This window comes from Vigna unguiculata, chromosome 10 (assembly GCF_004118075.2).
Source record: "Vigna unguiculata cultivar IT97K-499-35 chromosome 10, ASM411807v1, whole genome shotgun sequence".
NCBI classification, from domain to species: domain Eukaryota; kingdom Viridiplantae; phylum Streptophyta; class Magnoliopsida; order Fabales; family Fabaceae; genus Vigna; species Vigna unguiculata.
In genome coordinates this window covers 1473102-1500199 of record NC_040288.1, presented here as the reverse complement: position 1 = coordinate 1500199, position 27098 = coordinate 1473102, and the positions used below count along the sequence as shown (strand labels likewise).

At 32.5% G+C, this 27098-nt stretch overlaps 3 protein-coding genes across 4 annotated transcripts; all 3 read left to right on the top strand.

The window, feature by feature from the left end:
- The first annotated feature begins 1757 nt into the window (after positions 1-1757).
- On the top strand, positions 1758-15887 carry LOC114167535 (dol-P-Man:Man(7)GlcNAc(2)-PP-Dol alpha-1,6-mannosyltransferase). 2 transcript variants are annotated; one of them, XM_028052636.1, is made up of 19 exons: positions 1758-1927; positions 2031-2072; positions 2168-2213; positions 2943-3029; positions 3614-3669; positions 4014-4131; positions 5002-5060; positions 5546-5617; positions 6933-6996; positions 7122-7225; positions 8462-8533; positions 9280-9366; positions 9459-9526; positions 11385-11453; positions 11526-11608; positions 12942-13038; positions 14543-14608; positions 15286-15379; positions 15472-15887. In XM_028052636.1, exons 1-19 carry the CDS (start codon positions 1799-1801, stop codon positions 15550-15552), a joined length of 1494 nt encoding a protein of 497 aa, XP_027908437.1. In that variant the 5' UTR covers positions 1758-1798; the 3' UTR covers positions 15553-15887. The 2 variants fall into 2 exon arrangements, 1 of the variants encoding a protein (XP_027908437.1); XR_003600254.1 differs by lacking the exons at positions 14543-14608; positions 15286-15379; positions 15472-15887 and having other exon boundaries at positions 11526-11706; positions 12942-13039.
- A 1287-nt stretch (positions 15888-17174) lies between these two features.
- Positions 17175-20955, top strand: LOC114167620 (pentatricopeptide repeat-containing protein At1g02150). Its single transcript, XM_028052728.1, has 2 exons — positions 17175-17639; positions 19491-20955. The coding sequence occupies exons 1-2, from the start codon at positions 17268-17270 to the stop codon at positions 20727-20729; spliced, it is 1611 nt and encodes a 536-aa protein (XP_027908529.1). The 5' UTR covers positions 17175-17267; the 3' UTR covers positions 20730-20955.
- Positions 20956-22600: 1645 nt separating this feature from the next.
- On the top strand, positions 22601-26328 carry LOC114165443. The gene is made up of 5 exons (XM_028050066.1): positions 22601-23034; positions 23567-23980; positions 24307-24399; positions 24515-24654; positions 25644-26328. Exons 1-5 carry the CDS (start codon positions 22651-22653, stop codon positions 26086-26088), a joined length of 1476 nt encoding a protein of 491 aa, XP_027905867.1. The 5' UTR covers positions 22601-22650; the 3' UTR covers positions 26089-26328.
- Positions 26329-27098: the final 770 nt, after the last annotated feature.

Sequence of the window (27098 nt, the reverse complement as noted above, 5' to 3'; positions counted from 1 at the left end):
TTAGAGAGAGAATTTTAACAATTTCAAAAAATTAAAATAAATGATATTTAAAATACGTACAATTGAATTTTAATTATTTCTTAAGTAGTTTATTTTAATGTAGTAATGTGAACATCTTATGTTATACTATTTTTCGTTGGATAAAGTAATTTAACTTATCTTTTATGACAAAATTTTGTTTTAAAAGTATTTTGATAATTTAACTTTATCCTTCAACCAGAGTCAACTTAGTTTGATTTTTGTCTCGACCAAATCGACTCGTCTAGATCTTGGTCTTGGGATGACTTGTCTCAATCTTTAACCTAAAATGACTCAATTTAACCTTTGGTATGTGACGACTTGTTTTGACTTTCAATTTAGGCCTAGCCAACATGACCTACGTCTCGTGTCGACTCCTCTCAAGCTTTGATTCAGGCCAACTCATTAAGACCTTTAATCTAGACCAAGTCATCATGACCTTCATTTTGGATTGACTCGCCACAATCTTTGACCCAATGAACACATCTCAATCTTTGACTCAAACAAACTCATATTGACATTTGAGTCACACAGACTCATCTTGGCATTCGTCTTATGTCGAATTGGCTAGACATTTGGCTCTTGCTGAACCGATTCAACCTTTGGCCTATACTAATTCATCTCGACCTTTAACATGAGCCGACTTAACTAGACCTTATAATCGACTCAACATTTACCATAGACTAAAACAACTTGGTGTCAATTTGACCTTCAACCCATGTTGAATCACCTTAATCATCCCAATTTGACTCATCTCAGCCTTCAGACCAATTAACCCGATAAGACCTATGGCCTGGGCTGACCTGACAAGTCCTTTAGTCTTGGTTGACCCGACTATAACTTGAATTCGGGTTCACTTGTCTTATCCTTGAGTCCAAGTTGATTTGGTTCGATCTTCGATTCAAGTCAACTTGATTTAGCCTTTTGCTTAAGGTGACTTGACTGAACATTTAGTTTAAGCCAACTTGACTGAGCCTTTAGTATGAACCAACTCAACTTAACCTTCGTGAGTGGAATGAGAAAAGTAAAAAATGAGTGAAATTTTAATTTCCTTATATTATTTTAGGATATTTAAAATATTTTTATTTTATTTATTTAGAATACTTCTAAAATTTCTTAAACTTCAATTATTTTATAATTATTTTATCTAAGCAGGTAATTTTAGTGTAAAAAAATTTGAAATTCTACAAATAAATGAACTACATAAGAAGAGTTACTAAAATCTTGCAATGTACGAACAATCATCACCAACCATCACCACCAAACAATACCAAAATCACCTTCAAGCACCACCATCAATCATACCACAACCTTCGCAAATGTATACATTCCAACACAAACACAATCAATACCTAATGAATTTAGTTAAATTTATAATTTGTACTTAATATATAATATATAATATAATGCTTCTCAGAATAATTGTTTTTGAAACATCCATGAAATATATTTCACAAAGAGTTTTCTACACTAAATATGTTTCGGAAAGAACGTTTAGAATAACTTTTTTTCCGCATTTTTTCTTTTTTTCTTCCTCTTTAGTATTCTTTCCCATCTTCTTCCTTTGCAGCAGTGCCGTGGCGCGGTGACAATGACCGAGGCAGTAACAGTTTTATTTTCCAGTTATTGTGGGTGCAGTTAGTAACATTTGAGGTGTAGGAAGCAATAGGCTCGGGGTAGAACATAGAGCCCATTTATTCTGAAAAGCCCATAAGTCCATTTCATGTTTTTCTAGTCTCTGGTAAAGAGCGTTGTTCACTCTGCAACAAACCGAACAACAATGGCTTCCAATTCGAAATCGGAGACTTTTCTGCAACGATATGGTTACGATTTGCTGTTGGCATCAGTAGCTGCTTTATACGTTCTCACCGTTCCTTACACAAAGGTCGAGGAGAGTTTCAATGTTCAGGTCTCTCTCTCTTCTTCTTCTTCTTCTTCCTCAATTTGTTTGCTTATTTTGCTTAATGTTTGATTATTTTTATTTATTTATTACTTATCTGTGTTTCTTTAAGGCAATGCACGATATTCTCTATCACCGGACTAAACTCGACAATGTGAGTTTATTTTGTGATGTTGTTAACTTCATAAGCTTTATTAGTTGATATATTATTGGACTCAATTGATAATTTTTTATCGTTTCTGATAATAGTATGATCATCTGGAATTCCCTGGGGTGGTTCCTCGCACTTTCCTTGGTAATTGTTTTCCATTTTCTGACAATTTCTTTCAAAATATGTGTATTATTTACTTGTTCATAAATATTTATCGTTTATGCTTTCACATTTAGGCTCTGTTTGTACAAATTTTTTCATAAACATTTGTAAGATAGAAAGAAAATGAAATGATCGATGAACTTCTTCACAAGCTAAGTTTAGCTCATGTCCATGTTAAAAATAAAAATTGAGAGAAACTATTTCAGAGAACTTTTATAAATTAGCTTACATTGCACGTAAATTAATTTTAACTTCTGGAAAAACTTATTTATTTATTTTTAATTTTTTATACAAATTTTCTTGCACACAAGTTAATTTTAGTTAATGGAGAATCTTGTCGAAACAGACCCTTAAGACTAGCTCGGTATTTGTGGTTTATTATGGAAGATAATAATATTCTTATGTAGAACTAAACAAATGAGAATTAAGGACTTGTTTATACAGTTGCATTGGTTGTGTGCCTAATGTGAATGGTTCATTTAATGATCTGCGATTGTGAGTGGAAGTTGCTATGAGTTGTGAACGCGTCATTCAAGTTTGTTTAGTTTTAGCTGTGGGATTTTAACAGTTCCGATGTTCAGTTGGATTGTTTAAAATGAGTTTTTGCAGTGGCCATGCCATGTTAGTATAAACTGGTGTCTACTAGTGTAGCTGTCTTTTTATGATATTATCATATGTTAATATTGCTGTTGTTTTGTTATTTTGTTTTAGGTGCTTTGCTTGTGTCAGTCGTTGCAGCTCCTTTTGTGTTGACTGCAAGTTTGCTGCATTTGCCAAAGTTTTATGCTCTTGTCATTGGTATCCTTCTTTCATACTTGTCAATCACTGCGTTATGATTTTTGCTTATCATACTTTTCCTCATTTTGATGAATGCTGTTTATCTTTTTCTTTTTCTCTGAATTTTGCCTTCCTTTTGGTTTAAATTGGAAGAGACTAGTACTGATGATAAAGCTTGGTGGGTTTCCTAATGGGAAGTGCATTAAGTGTGTTTGTGAAGAAGCAATTAGTTGTTAGTTTTCTGTTTGGATGCCTGGAAATTGTGTGGATGAGAAAACAAACACACTACAAGAATTTTGAAGTATAAAACACTATCTTTAGCTGGAAAATAAAAGCTTGAAAATTAGTTCTGATATAATTCTCGTTTCAGAGCATAATTGTGTTAGTCTATGAGCATTTATTACAGACGAATGTGCGTGTTATATGTGGATAATTGAGTTGACATATCAAATAAAGTAATTTGGAATTCGTAGCTGAGTCTACTATCATTGGCAATCTCAAAATGCTCAAATTTCTCAAAATGCCTTCAATTGTTATTGTCACACTCTGTGTTTCTTGAGAATGTGGTGGGAAGTACATTAATATATCTTATTGTTGACATCTAGTTCGAATGGCTCTAGGGTGCATAATACTATACACACTAAGATTCTTCCGACGTCAGGTATGTACCTTTGACTCGTTTTTCTGTTGACCTCTGTTCATGATCATTAAAGAAGACTCGAGAAAGGTTAATTTATTTAATTATTTACTTATGATCCAGTGTTTATTCAACTTTCTGATATATATATGTAATTGAAATTCCAGTTTAAGACTTCTTCTGTCATGCACCCTTGTATGATTGGTGCACGGATGCACCAAATTGTTTTAACTATTGACCAAATAAAAAAATAATTCAACAGTAGTGATAATTTAGCTAAATTTATTTGGCATGTAATATTTACAAAATTAAAATTATGAAAATTATTTCCAAAACTTCAATAGTCTAATAATAATCTTGCTATGCAGATAAGGAATACATTTGGGCATCAAGTAGAAGCCTTCTTTGTAATATTAACTGCCATTCAGTTTCATTTTCTGTTCTACTGTACCCGTCCACTTCCTAACATTCTTGCACTGGGCCTAGGTAACTACTGCCTGTCTTGCTTCTTTATATTCCTGATATTGTGTTTTTCTTGGTTTTAATGATGAAAAGCAGTGTGAAACTAGATAGCACCAGGGGGCAGACCCAGAATGCTGGATTTATATATGGGGTCCTTTAGCTCAGAAAAGAAGGAAATCATTGCCTTGGTCGCTATCTGATTTTAGAAAAGAGCATAATGGTTCTACAGAGAATTTGTTTGTTTCAATCAAAGAAAGAAAGAATGATATATGCAATATAGAATGGAATAAAGTTGAAGTACACAACATTGTTACGATTCTAGTGGAGAGCAAAGAGGGGATAGTTTCTGAATTGAGAACTAGAGAAGTAGAAACTGTAAATTCTGATAAATGTTACCCAGGGATTATCCAACTGTTGACTCTGCAGTTGGTTACATGATAGTGACTAATGTAACTGAATCATAATAAAAAACTAATCCTTACTTAATACAAACAGAAAGATAGCAGAACCAAAGACTAACAGAGTGGTAGTACAGGATTACACTTTGATTGATATACTCTAACAGACACAAATGACCCTAATAAGGAAAAAAATTAAAATAATATTTTTTTCAAATATGCAAAATATGGATGTGTATTTTAAAAAAATTAGATTGATCTTTCAATAATTTGATAAAAAAATTTTGTAACATGTTGACAGGGAAATAATTTAGAAGGACTGTGAGAAAATTCTATAAATTATTAAAGACAACTTTTGCATTAATTCAGTGAATTTTATATTTTATACCCTATTCTAATTTTCTGTCTTATTTATATCTAGAATTTTTATGAAGGATTTTGCTTGCTTGCTAGTCAATGTCATGGTGCTGGACTTTCTCTGGATTTATTTTTGCAGTGAATTTGGCATATGGATATTGGTTTGAAGGACGTGTTTATGCTGCTCTAAACTCTCTGGTATGTATACTGTTGTATAAGTTAATATATATATATATATATATATATATATATATATATATATATATATATATATATATATATACATATATTATAACTTGAACTAGATGTGGGGATTTTACAAATTGTATATAAGTTCTGGAAACATTCTTTGATTCAAGTGATCAAGCTTTTATAATATGTTAAATATCTTATTTACTCTTTACATTATTTATGTTTCTATTATTTAGGACCATTTTCCTTCCAACGATTGTGAAATTAACTTATTTTATGAAAGTGGTAATATGTTTTTTCATATTTGTACTAGATTAATATACCATCTTTTCGTGTATGCATTCATGCACAGTGAGACAGGAGGGAGTGAAATCGTTTTACCATTGATTTTTGATGCTTAGAATAGTTTCTGGAATTAGTTGCCCCTTTTAATTCTAAATATCATTTTATGCATGATATGCTTTAATCTCTTTGCACTTTCGGGTTATCAGATCTTTGCTACAACGGTATTCAGATGTGACATGCTGTTACTTCTTTGTTCCATTGGGCTGCAACTCCTTTTGGTATGTTGTGCTTTTCTGTTACTTCTTTTTCTTTTCTTTTTCCTTAAATGCTTGAGCTACTGATATAGATCTTGTCAAGTTTCCATTGTGTTTAACCTCCATGTAAGATATCAGTCAATTCTTTAATTTGTTTGGTTTGAAAGATATCCAATGAGTGATGATACGTACGTTACTTATAGCTGTTGTTTTTTTTGTCAAACTTCTATATATTTAAAAAAAAGAAGGAAAGAAATCTGGCTATGTTCATTAGTTTCTGCTGCATCCTAGTCTTTGTCTTGCTTTTCATAATGGCATGCTTTAAATTTAACAAGTGAAGCAAGTATTTCCACGGTACTGGAATATGTTTATTCCATATCATCTCTGGACTTCTGGTGCCAATATCTTGATAATGAAATACAGATCTCATTTCCTGTAAAAATAGAGAACAAATTCTATTGATTTTTATTTTTTATGTCACTTTAATATATACATAGTGTATTTCGTAAAATTACTCTCTAAATTTATGAACCTAATAATTAGTTGGATGGAATTAGATGCAAGAACAAATTAATAGTTAGGGAATATTGCATAACATGGGATGTAATAGAGCAAATAATGGGAAACAGATTCCTAAGTTACTAACAGTTAGGAATGTAATCCATGAGCTGTCCTGGCACAGCTCTAATATTGATGTCAGCATTTCCCAGCATAATTTAAATCAATTCTGATTTGGACTTTTATCTTCGAGTATTTCAATTTTAAGGCTTCCAATTTGTGTGAAATTCTGTTGCTTTGTCATTGTCTTAGAGGTTATAAGATCATCAGCAAGGTGTTTGAAATGTTCACTTGGGTCACCATATAATTGCTATGTTATCAAATGCTTAAGTTGTAGTCACCCCCGGCCTGCCTTATTTGTGGCCTCTTTGGGCTGCCATAGTTGCAGCCTTGGGATGTACTTACTCGCACATTGATTAGAGATTACTTAAATATAGCTTATAAAGCTTGTACAATTCTAACCTTATAAGCCTTTTTGGTAGAGTTGAGTTGGGTTCTTCTGAGTCCAGTCTGCAAGATATTATTTAATGTTCATTTAACATTTAAATACATAACTTCATAGGTTAACCATGCTTGGGTTATCAATATTTTTGAGAACAGTGTTTATTATATTTGACATTTGAAGTTAATAGTTCTGTTTGATGAATTTTCTATCCTCTTTTTCTGACCTTTCTATTTTGGTTGAGTTATTATAAAATTAAAAATTTTATTTTGACAATTCCAATCTCATTGTAACATGATCATGCTTTGTGCCTAATAAAATTCGTCTCTTGAAGGGAAGACAAAAAAAATTTCAGTATGGGGTGCTCTGAAACACTGCACTGGGATGGCCCTCTTCTGCATAGGTTAGTGACGTACATTTTTTATTTATTTTAAATTTAACCTGTAACTTAAATAAAAATAAAATTATGCATGCTAGGATGCTGTATTGTTAAAATTTGATTCTAACATTATGGTCTTCTGAATACAGGTCTCACCATATTAGTTGATTCAATTATGTGGAAACGATTATTGTGGCCTGAATTTGAAGTCTTTTGGTTTAACTCTGTACTAAACAAAAGCTCTGAATGGGGGGTATCCTTCACGAATGGCTGTAGAATATGGAAAATATATGTTATACTTATGCATATTTCATGACCAGGGTATTTTCAATTTTCTTCTGGTTCTGTTTAGTTTGAAAAATCATTTTTTGTTTTCAGGAATAATTACAAAATGGTCACCTTGTTTTCACTTTCTTTTCTTTTTGGAAAGATTTGTTTCTACAGGAAAAATGAGAACAAAAGCCCATTTTCACTATTTCTTGCATAAAACTTTTTTGCCAAGCAAGCTTTTTCTTTCTACATTTTATATGGCTGAATGATGAGGCTAAGTCATAGTTTAGTAAGGAGTTAGGATGGGGGATCTTTTGTTACTTTTGTTGTTTACTTTATAGGTTGATGTTATGAATCGAGGTCTTCCAAATACGGTCTGCAGATAGGAATATCATTAAGGATATTCTAGTTGGCTTGCTGTTTACAGGAGTTTATAGTCTTGTTCTTATGTTTGCTGATGAATGTTCTGTATATTACATTTTTTGAAGCCATGTTTGATTTTTAGGTTAATTCGTCTAAGTGGTTTGACTTGTTTAAACGTGGATGGCTATATTCTTCAATTGTGTCTCTGGATGTTGTCAAATTTTACCCTGCCCCTTCACATATTTGGGAGTTATATTGGGTGGTAATGATTTAATACTTCTTTTGGAAATCCTGGGATTACTAAGATCTTTGTTTTGAAGTGACTACCTGAAAGCCATCTGTGTGACCCAATAAGGATTTTTGAAACAGATGTGTACTTCCTTTGTCTCATACTGCATGCCTCTTTGGGTATTTTACTTTGTTTCAAAATATTTGTCACTTCAGGAAATCATGAAAGCATTAATTACTTTTTTTCATCAATAATGTCATTTATGGGTATCTCACTTAAATACTTGAATGAATTCACAAATACATTCTTACTCATTAGATTTATGAACGATTTTTTTTTTATCATAGCAATTTGTGTATTTAATAATATTTTTAAGAAATGTGAGTTCCGTTAAAAGACATGTAGTATCAGATGGAGGAATTTGGTGTATTGGGATTAGGGTTTGGATGTTCAGTGGCTAATGCTTTTGATCTTCATTGATCATTGTGAATTTTCTCTGTTTTGGCTGGGGACAACGCATAATGAGTTCATCATCACATAAAATCTGCATATTGTTTGTTGCCTTTGACAACACTGTCCTATTTGTTGTTCATAAATTATTACGTTCCTTGACAATATTATTGTTAGACAAATGCTTTCCATTGGTACTTCACTTCAGCACTTCCTCGTTCACTACTTGCCGCATATCCACTTTCACTAGTAAGTCTTGGATTGTGCAATATTCTCTATTGATTGAATTGTTACTTATGTAGATTTTTAGATTGACATAGTGGTTTCTTCTACTTTCATTGTTATGTTAAGGAAAAAGCTTTTAATTATTTATCAATTAGCTCGTTGATGCAGAATGGAACAACGTTGATGATTGTTATGTTCAGTTTTTTTTATTCTCATAAATGCTAGATTTTTCTTTCATTTGAGAGATTTCTTTCTATCTTAGAGATTTTAACATTTTAGGGAATTAATATTTCATTAGTATTTAGCTAGAATTTTATATTTAACTTGGATTTTAATTATGTTTGGGTTATAATATCTTCTCAGTTTCTTATGTTACTTGGAAAAATATTGAGATTTTATTTTCTTTAGTTTAGAGAATATTTGAAACCCAATCAGAGGTAGCCTTAAAAGAGTGCTGTAGGTGTGTAGGAAAGGATGACTGGAATTGTATGATTGCTACACACAATCAATCTTTATATATAATCATGGGAAAATAAGAATACATGAAGAAAATCTGATAAATATACTACTTACAAGCTTCTCTATTTGCAAATATGATATAAGATCTTTTACGAGGTAAAATAATCCATTTTACTCGTCCTTGAGAAAAGACCACTTTTCTACCTTCCTCAAACGAAACAATAAAAAGAAAAAAATTGGGAAAAGAAAAAGAAGAAAGCCTCTCTTACATCCTAATTTTGAGTTTCTTGACATGCTGTTCTTGTTTGCAGTTTGGCCTTTTTTTAGACAGAAGGGTCCGATCTTTCACTTTTCCAGTTCTTGCCTTCATTTTTCTTTATTCTAAGCTTCCTCACAAGGTACTATAATTGTAACGTGAAATCCGATGCTAAATTTATGTTTGTCTTCATACTGAAACAGGAATTCAACATTATTCTGACTGATATTGCAGGAGCTTCGTTTTATCATTAGTTCAGTTCCAATATTTAATGTCTCCGCTTCAATTGCTTCTAACAGAATGTAAGTTCTGTTTATGAGTATTATACATGTCTTTGAAATGTAATTGGGTTCTATTTTTTATTTTCTAAACTTATTGCATTGAATAACTAGCAATTGCTAGAAGATATTGGAGTAAGTTATTTCAATTTACAAAGCATCTTCCTCATATGATTTCTTCTGAACTGGGCTTGGTATAGCGCTCTATGTAGCATGAATTGAGACACTACATGGAAACAAGGATGCACGAAAAAAAAAAAAAACATAGGACAGAGAGATTGCGCTCTATGTAGCATGAGTTCAGACACTACATGGAAACAAGGACGCAAGAAAAAAAAAGAAAAACATGGAACAGAGAGATAGGACATGCACACCCACACATACAAATAATATGAATTGTTGGTCATTACTTAAAATTACAACTCCTAAATTTGGTTCATGAAGTGACAAAGTGTTCAAAAGGGAAAGAGACACAGAAGCAAATCCTAGTTCAAAGAACAGACATTCCTGAATTGAATATTGACTCTCAAGCAAAACAACGAAATGTTGTTAGACTTAGTCAAGCAAGGGAAATATTGTAGGGTGAGTATTGTTTCTTCAAAATAGACAAAAGGCAGTAATATTTTACAATGCATAATTATAGGAAACAAAATATGAGGATTATATACATTATGTATAAGTACCTTTGTTTAAAAGTTTACTATGCAATTCCAATAACGAGAGAAAAAAGAGATAAGAGAGAAAAAGAAAAATATTTTATTTTTCTGAGTTTATTTGGGTGGTGAGTTGAGTGCTTTGTAAACACTTGTTTTGTAATTTATGAAAACAATATAAATGTGGAATAATCACACACAAAATTGATAACGAAGTTTAGCCAATTATGCTTATGTCTCCAGGTTGCCGCAGACCTTTTACTTGAAAGAGATAATTACAAAACAAGTGTTTAGAAAACACTCAACTCAACCCAAATAAACCTAGAAAAATAAAATAATTTTTCCTTTTATCTCTCTTATCTCTCTTTTTCTCTCATTATTGGAATTGCATGGCAAACTTTTACGCAAAGGTATTTATACATAACATAATGTATATAATCCTCATATTTTGTTTCCTATAATTATGCATTCTAAAATATTACTAGCTTTTGTCTATTTTGAAGAAACAATACTCACCCTACAATATTTCCTTTGCTTGACTAAGTCTAACAATCTCCCACTTGAAGACTAATTTCAATTTGTCTTCGCACCTTGACCAATGCAACAACCTTCTCTTGTATGTTATTCTAGCAGGTCAATTGAAATTGAGCACAACTTCAATTTGTCAATGGTTACTAACTTTGTCAACAATTATGCTATGTTCTTACTTCCTAGAATTTTGCTCAATGTTAGCACCTCATCCTCAAGCAAAGACTTGATGAATTGATAACGAAGATCAATGTGTTTTGTTCTAGAATGAAATGTTGAATTTTTTGCTAGATGTGTTGCACTCTGACTATCGCTATACTAAACACTCTTATGGATAAAACCCAACTCTGCTAACAAACCTTGAAACCATATCAATTCTTTACGAGCTCTATAGTGGATAAAGTAAGAATCTTTTGTATTTGTGACATCCAACTAACAAATGTAGTACCAACCGTGAAAATGTAACCAGTAGTACTTCTTTGATGATCAACTTCGCCTTCGAAGTCTACATCTACATAACCTTCCCTAATAAACAATAGATGTTATGGTTCCCTAATTGGCGCGATATATCTAACAGAGGTCAACTGTATTAACATTCTATAAACAGAGATGAAATCTCAGATGTTTCACTTTTTCAATAGTTGTACCTGTTTTTTGGTTTCTTACCCTTTTAAGTTGCTAATCTTCTACAAATGTTTCAGTTACAACAATAGGAAGAAGATGATTTGGAACTTGCTTTTCCTCACTTTGTTGGCATTACTTTTAGTGAGGTTGGTTCAGTAGTCATTTGTTTCATTTGTAGTGGGTATTCAATTTTTTTGTACTCATTGTTTATCTTGCAGTCTTGCAGGCACCATCACAAGTTTCATGGCATCATACTGGAACTATCCTAGTGGGTATGCCTTAAAAGAATTGCATGGAATTGGTGAGTACAAGAGACCTGAAATATTCATGCCTTGGCTGTGAAGTACTTTGCTGGAATTTTCCTAGAGAAAAACTGCTCCTTGTTTGACGCTTGATTTGGTAAAATATTGTAGTTGTGGTTTCTGTTTTTCACAATTAACAATGGCAAGTTCTAAAGTTGTTAATATTGTTGGACTGTAGGATTCTCCTTGTTTGGTCACAGTTTATTGTTCTAAAAATTATTTTCACTGGTATTGTTCATTTTGTATGATGTTAAAGATAAGATTACGTAAATATGGAAAAATTGTACTGCTTAAATTTGGGGATTATGTTAGATATTTCTTTTTTTACCTAATTGTATAGTACTAGTAATTATAAATAGAGAATCATGTGTGGTCCGACACAAAATTACAGTATGTACACTTGTATGTGACATTTCTGGATTAAATTAAGTGATATGTGACTTTGAGGTGCTTTATTGCGACTTTTTCTCTTACAAGTATTCCAAACTGAAACAATGATAATCTTTATCCCAATTCTGAAAAGGATATTTAGAATAAACTGTATGGTTCTTTGGTCTGGGGTTTGAGCGAAATATTTAACATTTATAGTCGCGATAAATATGTATACTCTTTGGTGTTTGGAGCTTGAGTTATTTTCTGGTAATTTATTCATGGACCAAGAAGTAATACTGGTTGGCTATCATCCTTCTGATTCTCTCAAGGACAATACAAAGGCAGTTTTTGTAATACTGTGATAACCGAAAGATGCATACCATATTGTTTCCAATTCTGTTCTAGGGTATGACTTAGCACAATTATGTAGAATGTCACTATAAGAAAAGATCCATTCTAGAGACATCATAACTTGTTTTGTCAATCCAAATTCTTGACAAGCATATGTGTTTTCACCAAGTCTTGTTAGAGGCCCTTGGCCTTGACAAGTTGGTGCTTGTTATCTACTTAAGCTACCTCTTGTCGCATATAAGCTAATGCTCTAGCCTGATGAGGTGTTTTAGAAACTATTATTATTTCTACATTCAATATATCGTGTGAGCATATTTTTTCTGGTGTTTGGTTGATGTAACACGATTTGTTTTGATATGTACTATTGCTTTTCTTGCTCGTAATTCCTTTCATCTTAATTAGAAGTCAAACAAGCAGTCATTGAAACCTAAAATAACTCCAATTCAGAAAAACCCATCATTTAAATGATAAAAAAAAGGAAATTTCAACAAAAAATGAAAAAAATCAATGCTATGGATGATGGTGTAACAAGTTTCTTGTTTTTGTCCTTGTCATACTGCTCCTTGTCATTACTTTTGATGTGTGTGTTGATTTTTTTAATTGTTGCAGGTTTTCATGATGACACAGATGAACAGTGGGTGCACATTGATACATTTTCAGCAATGAATGGGATATCTCGCTTTTGTGAAAGTGATTTACCATGGAGGTATAATCTTGTTTATTTTCTTTGCACTGTACTAATAATGCATCAAGTTAATTTTGCATGGATCCTATTAAAGATATCATTATGTAAATAAGAAATATTGTATAGTGTTAATTTTATTTAGGGATTACGTTTTATATTTCTTTTGTTTCCTTTCATTGTGTACTTCTATCCCTTTTAAATAGAGAATCTTGTGTGTGCTCATAACACACAATTGCTGTAAATCTTTCTATATGTAGCACGTGAGAGTTGGTTCCCTTACCTCCCATGAAGACTGTTGTTGGTTGCCATTAGATGTATACTCTGAAGGTTGGACTAGATGGCAATATTCATTGGCACAAAGCTTGCTTGTGGCTTAGGGCTATACTTAGATCTTTGTGAACAACATCTTTCCCCTGTTGCCAAACAACTTTTGTGCATCTATTTCTTGCAATGGTTGTCATCTATTATTGGCTGCTTAACCAACTAGACATTAAGAATGGCTTCTTACACGGAGAGTTGCTAGAAGAGGTTTACATGTAGCAACTTCTATGTATCATCAACTCTGGTGGATCTCACCTTGTGTGCCACCTTTGTTATCCTCTTTGTGAATTGAAAGAGTCTCCCCATACCTGGTTTGATCGCTTTAGCTCTACCTTATCCCATTTTGGTATGAGTCGTTGTAAGACTAATTACTCTGCTTTTCCAAAAATTCTTTGCCTGATTGTGCATTTATTTGGTGTTGAATGTTGATGACAACATCATCTTGATGATAACGTTGTCATTTCCTTGAGAAAATATGCATTGGACATCTTCACTAAGACTAGTATGCTTGATTGTCATCCAAGTGATACTGATGTGGACCCCAACGTCAAACTGCTTCTAGATCTTGAAACTCTAATCCAGTATGTGACACAGGTAATTTCCTGTTGGGTAGGCATGCAATGGATGGAGGTCTTAATAACGTTGCTGAAGTATCTAGGCATTTGGTTGATTGCAGGCTTTTACTGAGCATAGTGAGAACGAGTAGTGAATGTGTTTCTCATTGCACTAATGAAAATACAATGAACCTTGATCTATTTTTCCTGATCCTCACCATTTCAAGTTTTTTGGTTAGCACCTTATCTATAGTTGAAATGAGCCATCATTGTTGTTCTAGGGTTTACATTTTTAAACATTTAATTGTAGTGCCTTCTATACTATTTGTTGCTGTAGGAAGTCCAATTCTGGATTTGAATGTTAAGAGGGGGTCTCCTTCTAACATTCATTGACTCATGATGATTATGCACATTGTTGTTTGTATATGGTGTTGACATGATCTATGATGCTCACATGGAAAATTGTGGAAATACTAGAAATACATAAGACTAAATAGCAATGAAATACTTAGTCATGTCATGGGAGGAAGATTGAAGTGTTAACAATTTCATTATAGCTTTGTTGATTTCTTGCAATTCACGATGACCAAATTGTTTTGCTTCCCACTATTTTCGAACTCGGAGTTGCTTATCTTGAATTCTTGCTGCAGGTATTCTAAAGAAGAACAAATTAGTTTGGAAGAATTTCAACAGAGAAATTTTACTTTCCTTATTAAGTGAGTTATATATTAACAGATTGCTATATTACTTCCAGTACTTTACTTGACAAACATAAATTGTATGGCACATGCTATGCTTATGACGAGAAATCCTACAAAGTGTTGCGAAAGATAGTAGTGTCAAGTGAGCAAGTTTGTCAAATAAAATTGATGAACTTGATACATTAGATCCCCATAAAGATTATGTTTGTTGTTAAGGACTCCATCAGCATATGTTATGTTCATAACGGTCATTGCCATGAACCAACTATCCTTGAAGCTTTTGTAATAATTTGAAGACATGTGAATAGTTTTATATTACATCTAGATTACACCTCGTGTATCATCTCTTTCGGCTTGAAACATAGATAGTTTGCAATCCCAGCAACATTGTGCTGAAATTTATTTATTTTTATTACAAGAACGTTTCACCATGGTTTGAAATCTATAACCCTTGGTCATGGAAATATTGATACCATGTTATGGACCATCTCTAACAGACATAATATTTAACACTAGGCACTTGGATGAATAAATTTTATTTATGACTTCGATCGCGTTTAACATTAGGCACTTGGAGGAATGAAATGAACTTTTAGAAATCTTGAACTGGAAATTTATATACGATTTCAGTGCATTGGCTGATTGCAAGAAATTTTCCAGTTTATCTGACCTTCTTGTTGATATTTTAACAGTGAACATCCTGTGATCAATGGATTCAAGTGCCTATTTACTGAAGATGGGTTCTCAAGAGTCCGCTTGAAATCTGGTTTTCCACCAATTTCACTGGTTGGTAGTTGCTATTAGTATTCGCAGCCAGCACAAACGATGAATGCTTTGTTCATTCCTGAATTATTGATCCCAGTTTTCACCCTTTGCAGGTAAAAGAGCCTAAAGTTTATGTCCATGGAAGTTTACGAAACCAGCATATTGTCAGCCAAAATTGGTCTGGCTGCTCATAATGATTTGTCTGGTAGCATAGTCTGTTTGAGATCGTCAGGTATGAAGGGTGTGGTATCCTTTTTGACCTTTTTTTTCTCAGTTACCTATGAGGAAATGGGGAGAAAGTTTGACTAAAGTTGGTATTGTGACCCCTTCTAACAGTTGTGTTTTCAGCACTAATGAGAATGTACATACGGGTATAATATTTTTCTTGTAGCATTTCAAACATGGATTCCTCTGAGGTAGCTATATCTGATTTTTCAATTACAGTAGATTCATACTGGTACAATACAACACTCTGATATGGGATTACTTGAAAACTTTTTTGGCTTAAGTTAATGCAGCTAAATATTAATTAAGGAGAAATACTTCTTATAGCCTTCAGCCTCTTATTTCTTTCTTTTTGTAATAAAATAAGTCTTATCCTAACTATGGAACTGAGTTGAATTGCATTTAAACGAACTAGTGTACGCATTTGTTTAATATATGTGATATTATATTAGTAGGTAATGATAATGTAATATTATTAAATTAATATATAAAATAAAATTATATTTATTAAAAATAAAGTAAATATATTAGAAAAGATGAGAGAATAACTGTTGATAAATAGAAAAAAAGAAAGAGTAGAGATAAACGATTTTATAGAAAAGTTTATAAAAATAGTGGTCAATTTTCAAAAATTTAATAAATAATTTCTTTTAAAGATAAAATTGGTATTTTGAAATATGAACACCAAAAAGAAAATCTCTTTATATATTGTTATAGATGATATAAATTAAACCAGATCACTTCTCTATTACTCTATGGTTCAAATAAGTTTGCTAATTTCTTAAATAATAATTATATTAAAAAAATAAAATAAAAGATAATATATATACATATTAATATTTAAATATTAAATAATTATATTTAAAATAAAAATTAATTTCTTTAATACTAATCACATTTTAGAAATATGTTTCATTTTTTGTCTTTAAATGAGTCAAAATAACCCATAAGTTAAATTAAACTTAAAAATTACAATCCATTTAGGATATACATTTTGTACTATTCATTTTAAGGCTTCTGTTTATATGATTATGATAAGATTATTTTAATTTTGTAGTAATATAATTAATATAACTCAGTTGTTACATATAAAATTGAAATTATCAAAATATAATTATTAAAAATAAAAGTGATCTCAACTTAAAGGGCTGTTGGTTAACAAGATGAATAAGGAAAAGAAATAAAAATAAATAAATAAGGTAAGAAAATTTCAGTGTTGGTAAATTCTTTTTGTAAATCTAACGGTTCAAAATTTGCCAGGGTCTTCCACCCTCAGTTTTACCAACAAAAAGAACCAACTCTAGGGTCTATTGTGTTGAATATATTATTAAATTTATGAGAATATTATAAGTAAATTTATTATAGGTAAAATATATTAAATATATAAACTTTAATTTAGATTTCATAAAAATATTTTAAATTATTACGTAAGATTTTTAAAATATTAATAACCTCTAAAAAATATAAGTATTAACATTTACTAAAATAAAGTAGATTGAAGTATTAAAATGATTAAGACATGGATGATTATTAAAGGCAAATCAAAGTTATAAAAGATAATCATTTTAAATATATATTTATTGAGATAGTTGAAACTCATAGAACAAAGTGTTACCGTTATCTTCAACCCACCATTTCCCTGCAACAACTTCATTTCACTGACCTGAACGAGAGTGAGAGAAAAATGAGTGTCCTTAGATTTGAATCTTCTCTTCACAACCAAACCCTTTCTCTCTCTTCTTCGCTCTCTTACTCTCTCCCCATCAAGCCCTCTTCCTCCACTCTCTCCGTCGCTCGCACGCGCGCCACGTGCCTCCCCTTGGTAACGTGTTCCGTCTCCAAGGTCCACAACTATGGCACCGTGGACTACGAACGCCGCCCCATTGTGCGGTGGAACGACGTGTACCGCCGGATATCGCTCAACCCGGACCCCGACATGGGCTCCGCCGAGGTGCTTAACCGGTGGGAGAACGAAGGTAAAACCCTCACCAAGTGGGAACTCTCCAGAGTCGTCAAGGAGTTGAGGAAGTACAAGAAGTTTCGGAGAGCCCTTGAGGTCAAAACTCTATCTTCCTACATCTTTTTCATTTGGGGTACTTTAATCTCTCGCTCTCTACGTGTTTGTGTATTTTACTCTCTCATTTTGCTGAAGAGAGAATGATATTAGTTTGATTTTTTGGAGAAACTAGTTATCGGAATTGCTCTTTGACTTGAAATCAAAACACTATCTTCCGAACTCTTTTTCATTTAGGGTGATTTAATCTCTCGCTCTCTATGTGTTTGTGTTTTTTACTCTTTCATTTGGTTGAAGAGATAGTGATATTTTTCTTTTTTTGTAAAACTAGTTATCTGAATTGCATTTTCACTTGAAGTCAAAATTATATCTTGCAACCTCTTTTTCGTTTGGGGTCTATGATACTTCACTCTCTGTGTTTTTGTGTTGTTTTTTTCTTTTTACTGAATAGTTTTTTTTTTGTCTGGTCTAAGGATTCAAGTTGCACCTACACTTGAGGTCAAAATTCTATCTTCCAACCTGGGTGCTGTTATCTGTGTGTTTTTACTTTTCACTGAAGAGATTGTGATTTGTGGGTTTTGTTTTTTGGTTAAGCTAATTATTTGGTCCGGTGTTTTAAATCGTACTCGAGGTTAAAACTTTATCTTTTAACCACTTTTTCATGTGGGGTGCTTTTATCTATATGTGTTGTGTGGTTTTGCTTTTCACCAAAGAGATTTTGATACGTAGTTGTTAGTGGTGGAATGTGTTATTAGTGGGAGGTTTGAGTATATAGGTAAGCGTTCTTCATGTTCAGTAGTTGTGAACCTGCTTTACGTAGCGTCTGAGTTGAAATATTGAGCATTGCATTGCCATTTGTTCATGATGAAGGATTTTGTAATTTGTTGATGCCATTTTATTTCAGTTTTGCATGCGATTCACGTTGGAATATAAACACCAAACAACAGTTGGCACATTCCACGACCTCCTAAAGACACAAATACTACCAAAACTCTAATTCAAATTCAAACTGCTAAAAGAATACAAATGTCATACAAAATAAATAGAGCAGACAGAAGACCTAGTCAGTCTGTGCATGTTTTCTTTTTCTATTCACAAACTTTCCAAGGTTTACCAGAGCATGAACAGGAAAATGAAGAATCTGTTAATTGTGGTTTCCCAAACAAGTTTTGCATACCATCTATGTATTGTAATTTTATCTTACTGCATGCTAGGATATGTCCAATATCTTTGCCACAAATTTAGAAAAAATTTCCCTCTTTCTGTCCAAGATTTATCCTTCTTCTCTTGCCTTATTTAAAATTTCTAACAGCTGTAAGAGAGTAACCTTTAACAAAACTATATTTTGTTCATGGCGTGGAGAGCTGTATATGTTTACCATCCTTGAACTATCATTCACTCCAAAGAATCAAAGATTGCTTCGTACCCTTTTGCAATGTCAGAAAAGTATATTGCAAAGTTGCCATAAAATTATGTGTAAAAATGAAGTCTGTTTCTCAGATAATCCTAAGAAAGGAGTAGGGATGAGCAGTGAGCTATATGAGACTACAACAAGACCTGATTGATTCTGTGGTAGCGCTATTCCCTTTATTATATCAGAAATTTTCTTTTTTACTCTTTACTTAGGGCACTTGCTTTTATGGGATAAATATACAATAACATAAATCTATAACAACATTCTTAATTGTTAATTCCTTATTGGCAGATACTGTCAGTAAAATTTGCATAATCTGGGAAACCATTTTTGGCCACTACTCTATTTAGTGGCATGCTTTCCTCGGAATGTGTAGAATTATGCAAAAACTTGCTGTTTCTGATTATGTTTACTTATTTGCTTCAATTGTCTTAATATCCGCCATGTACAACTTTTTAAATCAACGAAAAAATGTGCAGGTATATGATTGGATAAACAATAGACCAGAGCGGTTTAGAGTTTCTGAGAGTGATGCAGCAATTCAGTTAGATCTAATCGCAAAAGTTCGTGGGTTTTCTAGTGCAGAAGTATTTTTCCTGAGTCTGGAAGATCAATTAAAAAATAAGAGAACTTACGGTGCCCTTTTGAATGTATATGTGTATTCCAGATCAAAGGAAAAGGCAGAATCTTTATTTGACACAATGAGGAGTAAAGGGTATGTAGTACATCCACTACCATTTAATGTAATGATGACCCTGTACATGAACGTAAAGGAATATGATAAAGTTGATATGCTGGTTTCTGAAATGATGGAAAAAAAGATACAGCTAGATATCTACACATATAATATCTGGTTATCTTCTTGTGGATCTCAAGGATCAATAGAGAAGATGGAACAAGTGTTTGAACAGATGGAAAAAGATCCTACCATCATCCCTAACTGGTCTACGTTCAGCACAATGGCTTCAATGTACATTAGGATGGATCAGACTGAAAAAGCAGAAGAGTGCTTAAGAAATGTTGAGAATAGAATTAAAGGTCGTGATAGAATTCCTTTTCATTATCTCCTGAGTTTATATGGACGTATTGGAAACAAAGACGAAGTTTATCGAGTTTGGAATACGTACAAATCAGTTTTTCCAAAAAATACACCAAACTTGGGATACCATGCTGTTATTTCTTCTCTGGTTAAAGTGCATGATATTGCAGGTGCAGAAAAACTTTATAAGGAATGGGTTTCAGTAAAGTTAAGTTATGATCCTAGAGTAGGAAACCTTCTCCTAGACTGGTATGTGGAAGCAGGTGATATGCAGAAGGCTCTGAGTTTCTTCAAGAAGATGAAGGAGGATGGTGGTTTTCCAAATTCAAATACATGGGAGATTCTCTCAGAGGGCTACATTGCAGATAAGAGGATTTCTGAGGCCTTGTCCTGTTTGAAAGAAGCTTTTATGGTTGCTAATGATTCAAGGAGTTGGAGACCAAAGCCCTTGAACTTGTCTGCATTCATTGAGCTTTGCCAAGAGCAAGGTGACATGGAAAGTGCTGAGTCTTTAACTGAACTGTTGAAGCTGTCCAAATTTAGTAAATATAAAGCTTATGAATCATTCATCGGCTCATCTGATGATGAAGTAGATAGAACTGATGATATCATCCATGGCAGTGAAAACATGGATGGTGACTCCGAAATGATGTTGAACGAACTACAGGGTAGCTTTTGATACTTCAACTATTTTTCTTTCTAGTATTAGAAAATGGCTTGCTAGAACATGCAGGGGATTGTGGTGAGTATCATAAGTTTCATGGATACTCTGTCTCATTCGTAACTGTTAGAAAGTGTAGCTCCTTTTGGAATGTTTTTGCTAAAATGATATGTGATGTTTTGCTTTTCATACGAGTTGATGTTGATATCAATGGTATATGTGATCTTGGGGTCACCCTTGTCTATGATTTGTATTAGTTTTTGGACTTTTACTTCCTGCACCCCCACAAGTTTTTTTAGTACCCTCTCAAATTTTCAAAAATGACCATTTTGTCCTCTTGAAAAGTGACTTCTAGAATACATATTCTGGAAAATTTCAGAATACATATTCCACGATTCCAAAAAGTTTATAGAAAACGCTTTTAGCGAGAACATAATTTCTAGGATAAGATTTCCAAATTGTAATTTTTGATACATAATTTTTGGAATATGTGAAATGTATTTTGACTTGTTAAATGTGTTTTAGAACGATGTTTGGGTCGTTTAGATAAGTTTTGTTTCGGTTCAAATGTTATTTTGATATAATGTTTAATAAACTCAAAAAAGTTAATATTATTTTATTAAAAAATTATATTCATTTTTTAGGTTTGAGAATTAAAATACATGAATTTTCTTTCATGTTCAAATTTAAAAGTTAAAAATATATTTAAATAAAAAAATACAGAATAAAAAAAGAATATATAAGAAAAAATTCAAAGGAAAAGTAGAATAGGGTTAACACAGAGGTATTCTTTTAAAGTAAGAAGTATTTTTTAAAAAGATAAATAAAAAACATTTACTTAAAATAATAACCTTTATACTAAGAAAAATTCATTTGTTCCAAATTACTATTATTTATATATACCAATATATTTAAATTAAATAATTATTCTATTAATTTTATTTTTTAAGTAATTTTTTTAAAATTTAACTGTTTTTTGTGCTTTGACAATTTGTTTAAACGTAACCATTTTTTTTATAAAACTTACTACAAAATAAATAAAAAATATTAACAATAAAGTATACAAATTATTGATATTTAATTTTTATAATTATAATAGTAAAAATAATTTTATTATTTTTTATCATCATACAAAAAAAAAAAAAAACAAACGTAATGCTTTAAATTATTAACAAATTATCACTCAATATAACTTAATTATAAGCTTTAAAATTATGAAAAAAGAAAAATATATATTTCTACAAAGAAAAAATACATAAAAAAAATTATAAACTCAAATATTGATATAATATTCGTATCTTCGTGTATTGATCAACAATTAAGACGAGGAATGATAACATTAAGGTTAATCAGGTTTTTTTATCTCAAGGAAACGGTTAAACAAGAAGTATAACTGGTTAACCAAAGTTGAGGTTTTGGGTAGTATATTATTTCCTTCGGAATATTCTATTATTTTTTTCTCTTCTTTCAGTAGTTTAAGGTGAGATAATATTGGTGTAGGAACTGATAATTGGATAGTTAATATGTCTATTAATGGAATTCTAGATGTTCATAACGAAACTTTCAATGAATAGATGCTACATACAAATTTGAAATCTTTTAAATTGTATTTTATTTTCATACTTTTATCAAATCAAAGAAAAAAAACTGAATATTGTTTTTAAAGTTAATCTCGCCATATTACATATTTGTTATTCTTTAAATAATAGCAAATGTTATTACTTAAGTTTAATAAGTTCTAGAATTAAAAAAATAATTATATGGGATTTGTAAATTTAATAAGGTTTATCATGAATTATAAAATTATATATATGCAAAGGAGACATTAATCAATTGTTTGATTATGGTAGGACAAAATTAACTACAGGACACTGTACTAGTTTACTTTAGGGAAAGTTCCAAAAATACTGGTTTTGTGTACCTTCTCAAAGTCACAGACATGCAATCCTCTTCTTCCCTTTACCTCAGCAAGTCCTTCTTCACCACACACCACCACCACCTTGGCTTCAACCACACCCTCTCTTCCACCCACAATTCCCTTTCCTCTCTTTCCTCCACCCTCCTCAAGCCATGTTCCACAAGGCTCATAACAGCTCAGGCTCAAAAGCCCAAGAGGAGTGTCCCAAAAGAGGGTGTGAGGGTGAGGGGCAACAAGGAGAATGTGTGGAGCATTGACAATGAGCTTGCCAAGGTTGCTTCTGCTTCTTCTCAGAAGGAGAAGAGGAGGAAGAGGAGAGTGGTGAAGAGGAAGGGGGAAAAGGGTGGAAGGATCATTGTCTCTGGGGCTATGTTGGTGGAGGTTGAGACTGTTCTTCAGACCCAGGTAACTTTTACCTTATCTGGGGTCTCTTTAAATTTCTAATATTGATGTAAAGTTGTTAGCTTTTGCTTTGTTTGGGGATGAGAATTGACGTGGGGGGTTGGAGTTGGGTAGGTGTATCGATGAAAAATAGAACCTTTTGTTCCTTTCTGAAACTGTGATTGAATCGTAGAATGGTGTGTATATGCATATGAATTCTGAGATTTTGTTAACAGTGTTATGTTCATGGAGGTTGAAACTGTTTTTCAGTCTCTGGCACCCGTTTTCTCAGTTGGGTGTCTTTGAATTTGAAATTTTGATGCAAAGTTGTTACCTTTTTGTCCAGCGAAGAGAATTGATGTAGGGATTTTTGGTGGAAAAATCTGTGTTAAGGGAATAAATTCCATCATTGTTTTATTAATAAAACTGCTTCTATTATTGCTATCATTATACTTTTGTATATGTATATGTTTTCTATATCTGTGTAAACTCTGTAGACATGATTCTATTTCAAATTGCAATGAACATTACACTGACAAAGTGGACAATCTTTAAGGAACCGGTGATAAAACCAGTTTGGAATACATTCGCGAGCAGTCTCAATGGAATATGGAAGGGTGTAGGTGCTGTGTTCTCTCCCATAACAGCTGAAATGGAACCGATGGAAATAGGAAGCAAGAATGAAAATCTATATGACTGCTATACTCTTTCCCGTATAGAGGCAGTACCATCAGCTTCCGGCGATCCAACGTCTCAAATCCGGAGAAAGGTTAACTGGGTGACTTTGAACCCTTATGGCGAAACACAACAGCATAACAAAGGAAGCAATGCAACCAAAGACAGAAAGCACAAAACCGGCGAAAATGTAACAAATCACACTTTGCCTACATTTGAATCCTTTGACCTTGAAAGGGGTGATGTGATGGAAGAAGATGTCATGGGCTGTGAACCGGGCCTTGTTTACTTTGAAGTAAGATTCCTTTCATGCTAGTATAGATTGATTCATGAAAAGTGAGTTATTATTTATGAGGTATTGCTACACATTCACAGTAACTGTTGTGAACAACTTTGTATAGTTGCTTTAGTTTTTATGATGCAATTCAAAATTATTAGATTAGATGAGAAATAATTGGTTTGGTCTTGCTGACATATATGTCAACTACTTTGAAACATTTACCATATAAAAGTTTAGTATTGCTAGAGTCATGAGTATCAATGGAATATCCTAAATCATATGATAGTTTGTTTATGTTCCTCCATTTGTATTTCATTATTATTATGATTTATAAACTTCAGGATGGATCTTATTCTCGAGGTCCTATGGATATTCCAGTGGGTGAATCCGATGATACAAAGTACTTTATCTCACCAACTTTCAAGTTTGAACAAGTAAGTTTGTCATGCTTCCTACAAGATATCATAATTATAGATCTTTCCCTGATGTAAGTTACTATTAACACTGATCATGCATTTGTTAATTTTTCCACAATTTCACCTTTTTCAGTGTTTGGTTAAGGGCTGCCACAAAAGAATCCGAATCGTCCATACCATAGAATTCAGTAATGGCGGTGCAGACATTCAGATAATGAGAGTCGCAGTGTATGAAGAAGAATGGGCCAGTCCTTCTTCGATCGATGACCAGAGGTATTTGTGCTTTGTTTACATGTGTACCAGTTTTTGAGTATGACACTTGGTGTTAACAAGAAAATACCTAAATCATAATCATGGAAATCTGTTACCATTCCTTCCTATTATTGTGTATACTTAGAAGTTAGAATCAATTTACTAGTCTACTAATCAGCCTATGGATAAGAAATTAGAAATCTGTAGAAGTAATTAGTATATCTAGGCAATCATGATGTGTAAGCTAGGAGGTTAAGTGTTGGATAACCTCTAACCTAGCACCTAGTTGTATCCTTTAATGTTTCAACTTCTTTGTATCTCCTTCATCATATATATAAATATCAGGAACAGTAGAGGGGACTAATCAAGCCCTCAAACATATCTTTGTCTGTTTTAATCTCAACTAAATCATTAGCTGTGAATATGCTTGCATTATATATAGATGAAAGGAAAATCAAAGAAGGCATCAAAAGCCGATGTTATTGACATGGTATCACAAGTCTCCAAGCTTGAGAAGTGAGCCCTGCCTTGTATGTCGTCCACACAGACATCTTGCCTGGTGTTTACTCGGCCGGATACATTGTCCATCCTTGATTCCACACGGACGTCTTGAGGTTTGTGTTTGATCCGGCCGGGTAAACACCAGGCAATAAGGAAAATGTTAATGAAGCCAATAAACTGACTAGTTAAAATGATATTTAGGGCAATATGACATGGATCTCTAGTGTGGGCGTGTTCTTAGGTCTATTTGTATCAACTTTTCAATAAATACTTATAGGAAACAAAAAAAGATAAAATGCATTAAGTTTCTTTTATAAATTAGATTAACTCATTCATAAGTTAAGATTAGTTTCTGTAAAAATTGAAGGAATAAGATTGTTAAATCATTTTACCTTCATATTTTCTTTTCCTATAAGTACTTACTGTAAAGTTTATCACAACAGATCATAATAGTTCAACATTTCCTTTGTCTTCAAGAAAGTAACTAACACCTGCTACATTTGAAACAGTGATATGGAGTTCCATGTGAAGCCATTGTCACAGAGAAAACGAACCAAGCCATCAGATTTGACAGGGTCATGGAAAGTTTTTGAGATCGGCGCGACTCCGGTGTACGGCGAGGAGAGCATGGCCGAAGAAGGAACTGAGACACCGTATGTGTACCTTTGTACAGAGAATCTGAAGAAGAGGAGCCTCCCGGAGAACACGAACTACTTCGGCGAAGAGGAGCGGCTTGACATGCAGGATGTGACCATGCTGTGGCTTCCCGGAGGTGTGACATGCTATGTTGACATCAACAAAGATGGCATTCTTTGCATTGGAGTTGGTTGGTACTCTGATGAAGGGATCAATCTTGTGATGGAGAGAGACTATGGTTTGGATGGAAAGCTTAAAGAGGTGAGATGGAAAACAGAGGTGAAGAGAAGGTGGTCAAGTCCTCCTCCCATTGAATAAACTGTGAGAATTAGATGCTTGTAAACTTTTTGTTGCATGAGAAATACAAAGAAAATTCAATGATGTTCCTAAATCTGAGTACAGTGATGTTCAAATGAGTGGATTGCATGTACATTTTTACCATTACTTGTGATTTTGGTCTATTTTGCTGATAATTTTCTTTTTCAGTGAGCTTTGCTTAGCTCATTGCAATGGTTTGTTTATCTTAATTATAGCAACATGGCTAAATTAAAAAGGGTTTATGTACGATGTGAAATTACAGAGCTTATATATTTCTCTTGGTTAAAAATTACTGTTTGACATTTTTTTTCCCTAGTTTTGGTTACTTATAAAACCAAAATTAAATGCAATTTGACTTTTGATGCATGAAAATTAATAGTACTTAAATGAATCAAACTGAAATTGAAATCTTCGTCCTCAATCATGTTTGTCTTCAATATTTGGCAATAGCTAGTATAGACTTTGACCATGTAGTTAGGGTTAGAGGAATAATTAAAGGATGAATGCAATTTCGATTTCCTTACAATATACTTAATCAGCTACTTTCGTCTTTTGGCGTCATTATATTACTGACTTATTTTGTTTTGATTTAACCAAGCTTTAGACCTAACATATAAATTTAAGGTGTTGTTAAGAAATAATTTGATTAATTAAAACGGGAAAAAATAATGAAAAACGTAATTGTGATAAATGAATTTGTGTATGAGAGAGTATATAGGTTTTATATTGTGTTTTATAACTCGTGATGTATGGGATGAATTTTATGAAAATGATTTCACCATAAAAGCAATACTCCGATTTTAAAATATCTAAGTATAACTTCAAAGACTTATATTAAAGAAAAATCAGAAAAGTTGAGTAAAATTGTAAATACGTTACTACTTTAGTATTTCGAATCAGAGACTGTATAGTAATGTAATACAGAAAATTATATCAAATGCTGTCATGTACATTTTTTCTTTTGGTGTTGATAGCCGTGAAAGTGTTATAATTGAAACACTTATCGAAAA

What these genes read in the sequence shown, in the direction of transcription:
- LOC114167620 (XM_028052728.1), top strand. Translation starts at nt 17,268, where the DNA reads ATGAGTGTCCTTAGATTTGAATCTTCTCTTCACAACCAAACCCTTTCT. An exon ending in AGTTTCGGAGAGCCCTTGAG is followed by an intron (nt 17,640 to 19,490) that starts GTCAAAACTCTA and finishes AAAAATGTGCAG; the next exon opens with GTATATGATTGGATAAACAA.
- LOC114167535 (XM_028052636.1), top strand. Translation starts at nt 1,799, where the DNA reads ATGGCTTCCAATTCGAAATCGGAGACTTTTCTGCAACGATATGGTTAC. An exon ending in CCGCATATCCACTTTCACTA is followed by an intron (nt 8,534 to 9,279) that starts GTAAGTCTTGGA and finishes TCTTGTTTGCAG; the next exon opens with TTTGGCCTTTTTTTAGACAG. An exon ending in AAAAGAATTGCATGGAATTG is followed by an intron (nt 11,609 to 12,941) that starts GTGAGTACAAGA and finishes TAATTGTTGCAG; the next exon opens with GTTTTCATGATGACACAGAT.
- LOC114165443 (XM_028050066.1), top strand. Translation starts at nt 22,651, where the DNA reads ATGCAATCCTCTTCTTCCCTTTACCTCAGCAAGTCCTTCTTCACCACA. An exon ending in AGACTGTTCTTCAGACCCAG is followed by an intron (nt 23,035 to 23,566) that starts GTAACTTTTACC and finishes ACAATCTTTAAG; the next exon opens with GAACCGGTGATAAAACCAGT. An exon ending in CAACTTTCAAGTTTGAACAA is followed by an intron (nt 24,400 to 24,514) that starts GTAAGTTTGTCA and finishes CACCTTTTTCAG; the next exon opens with TGTTTGGTTAAGGGCTGCCA.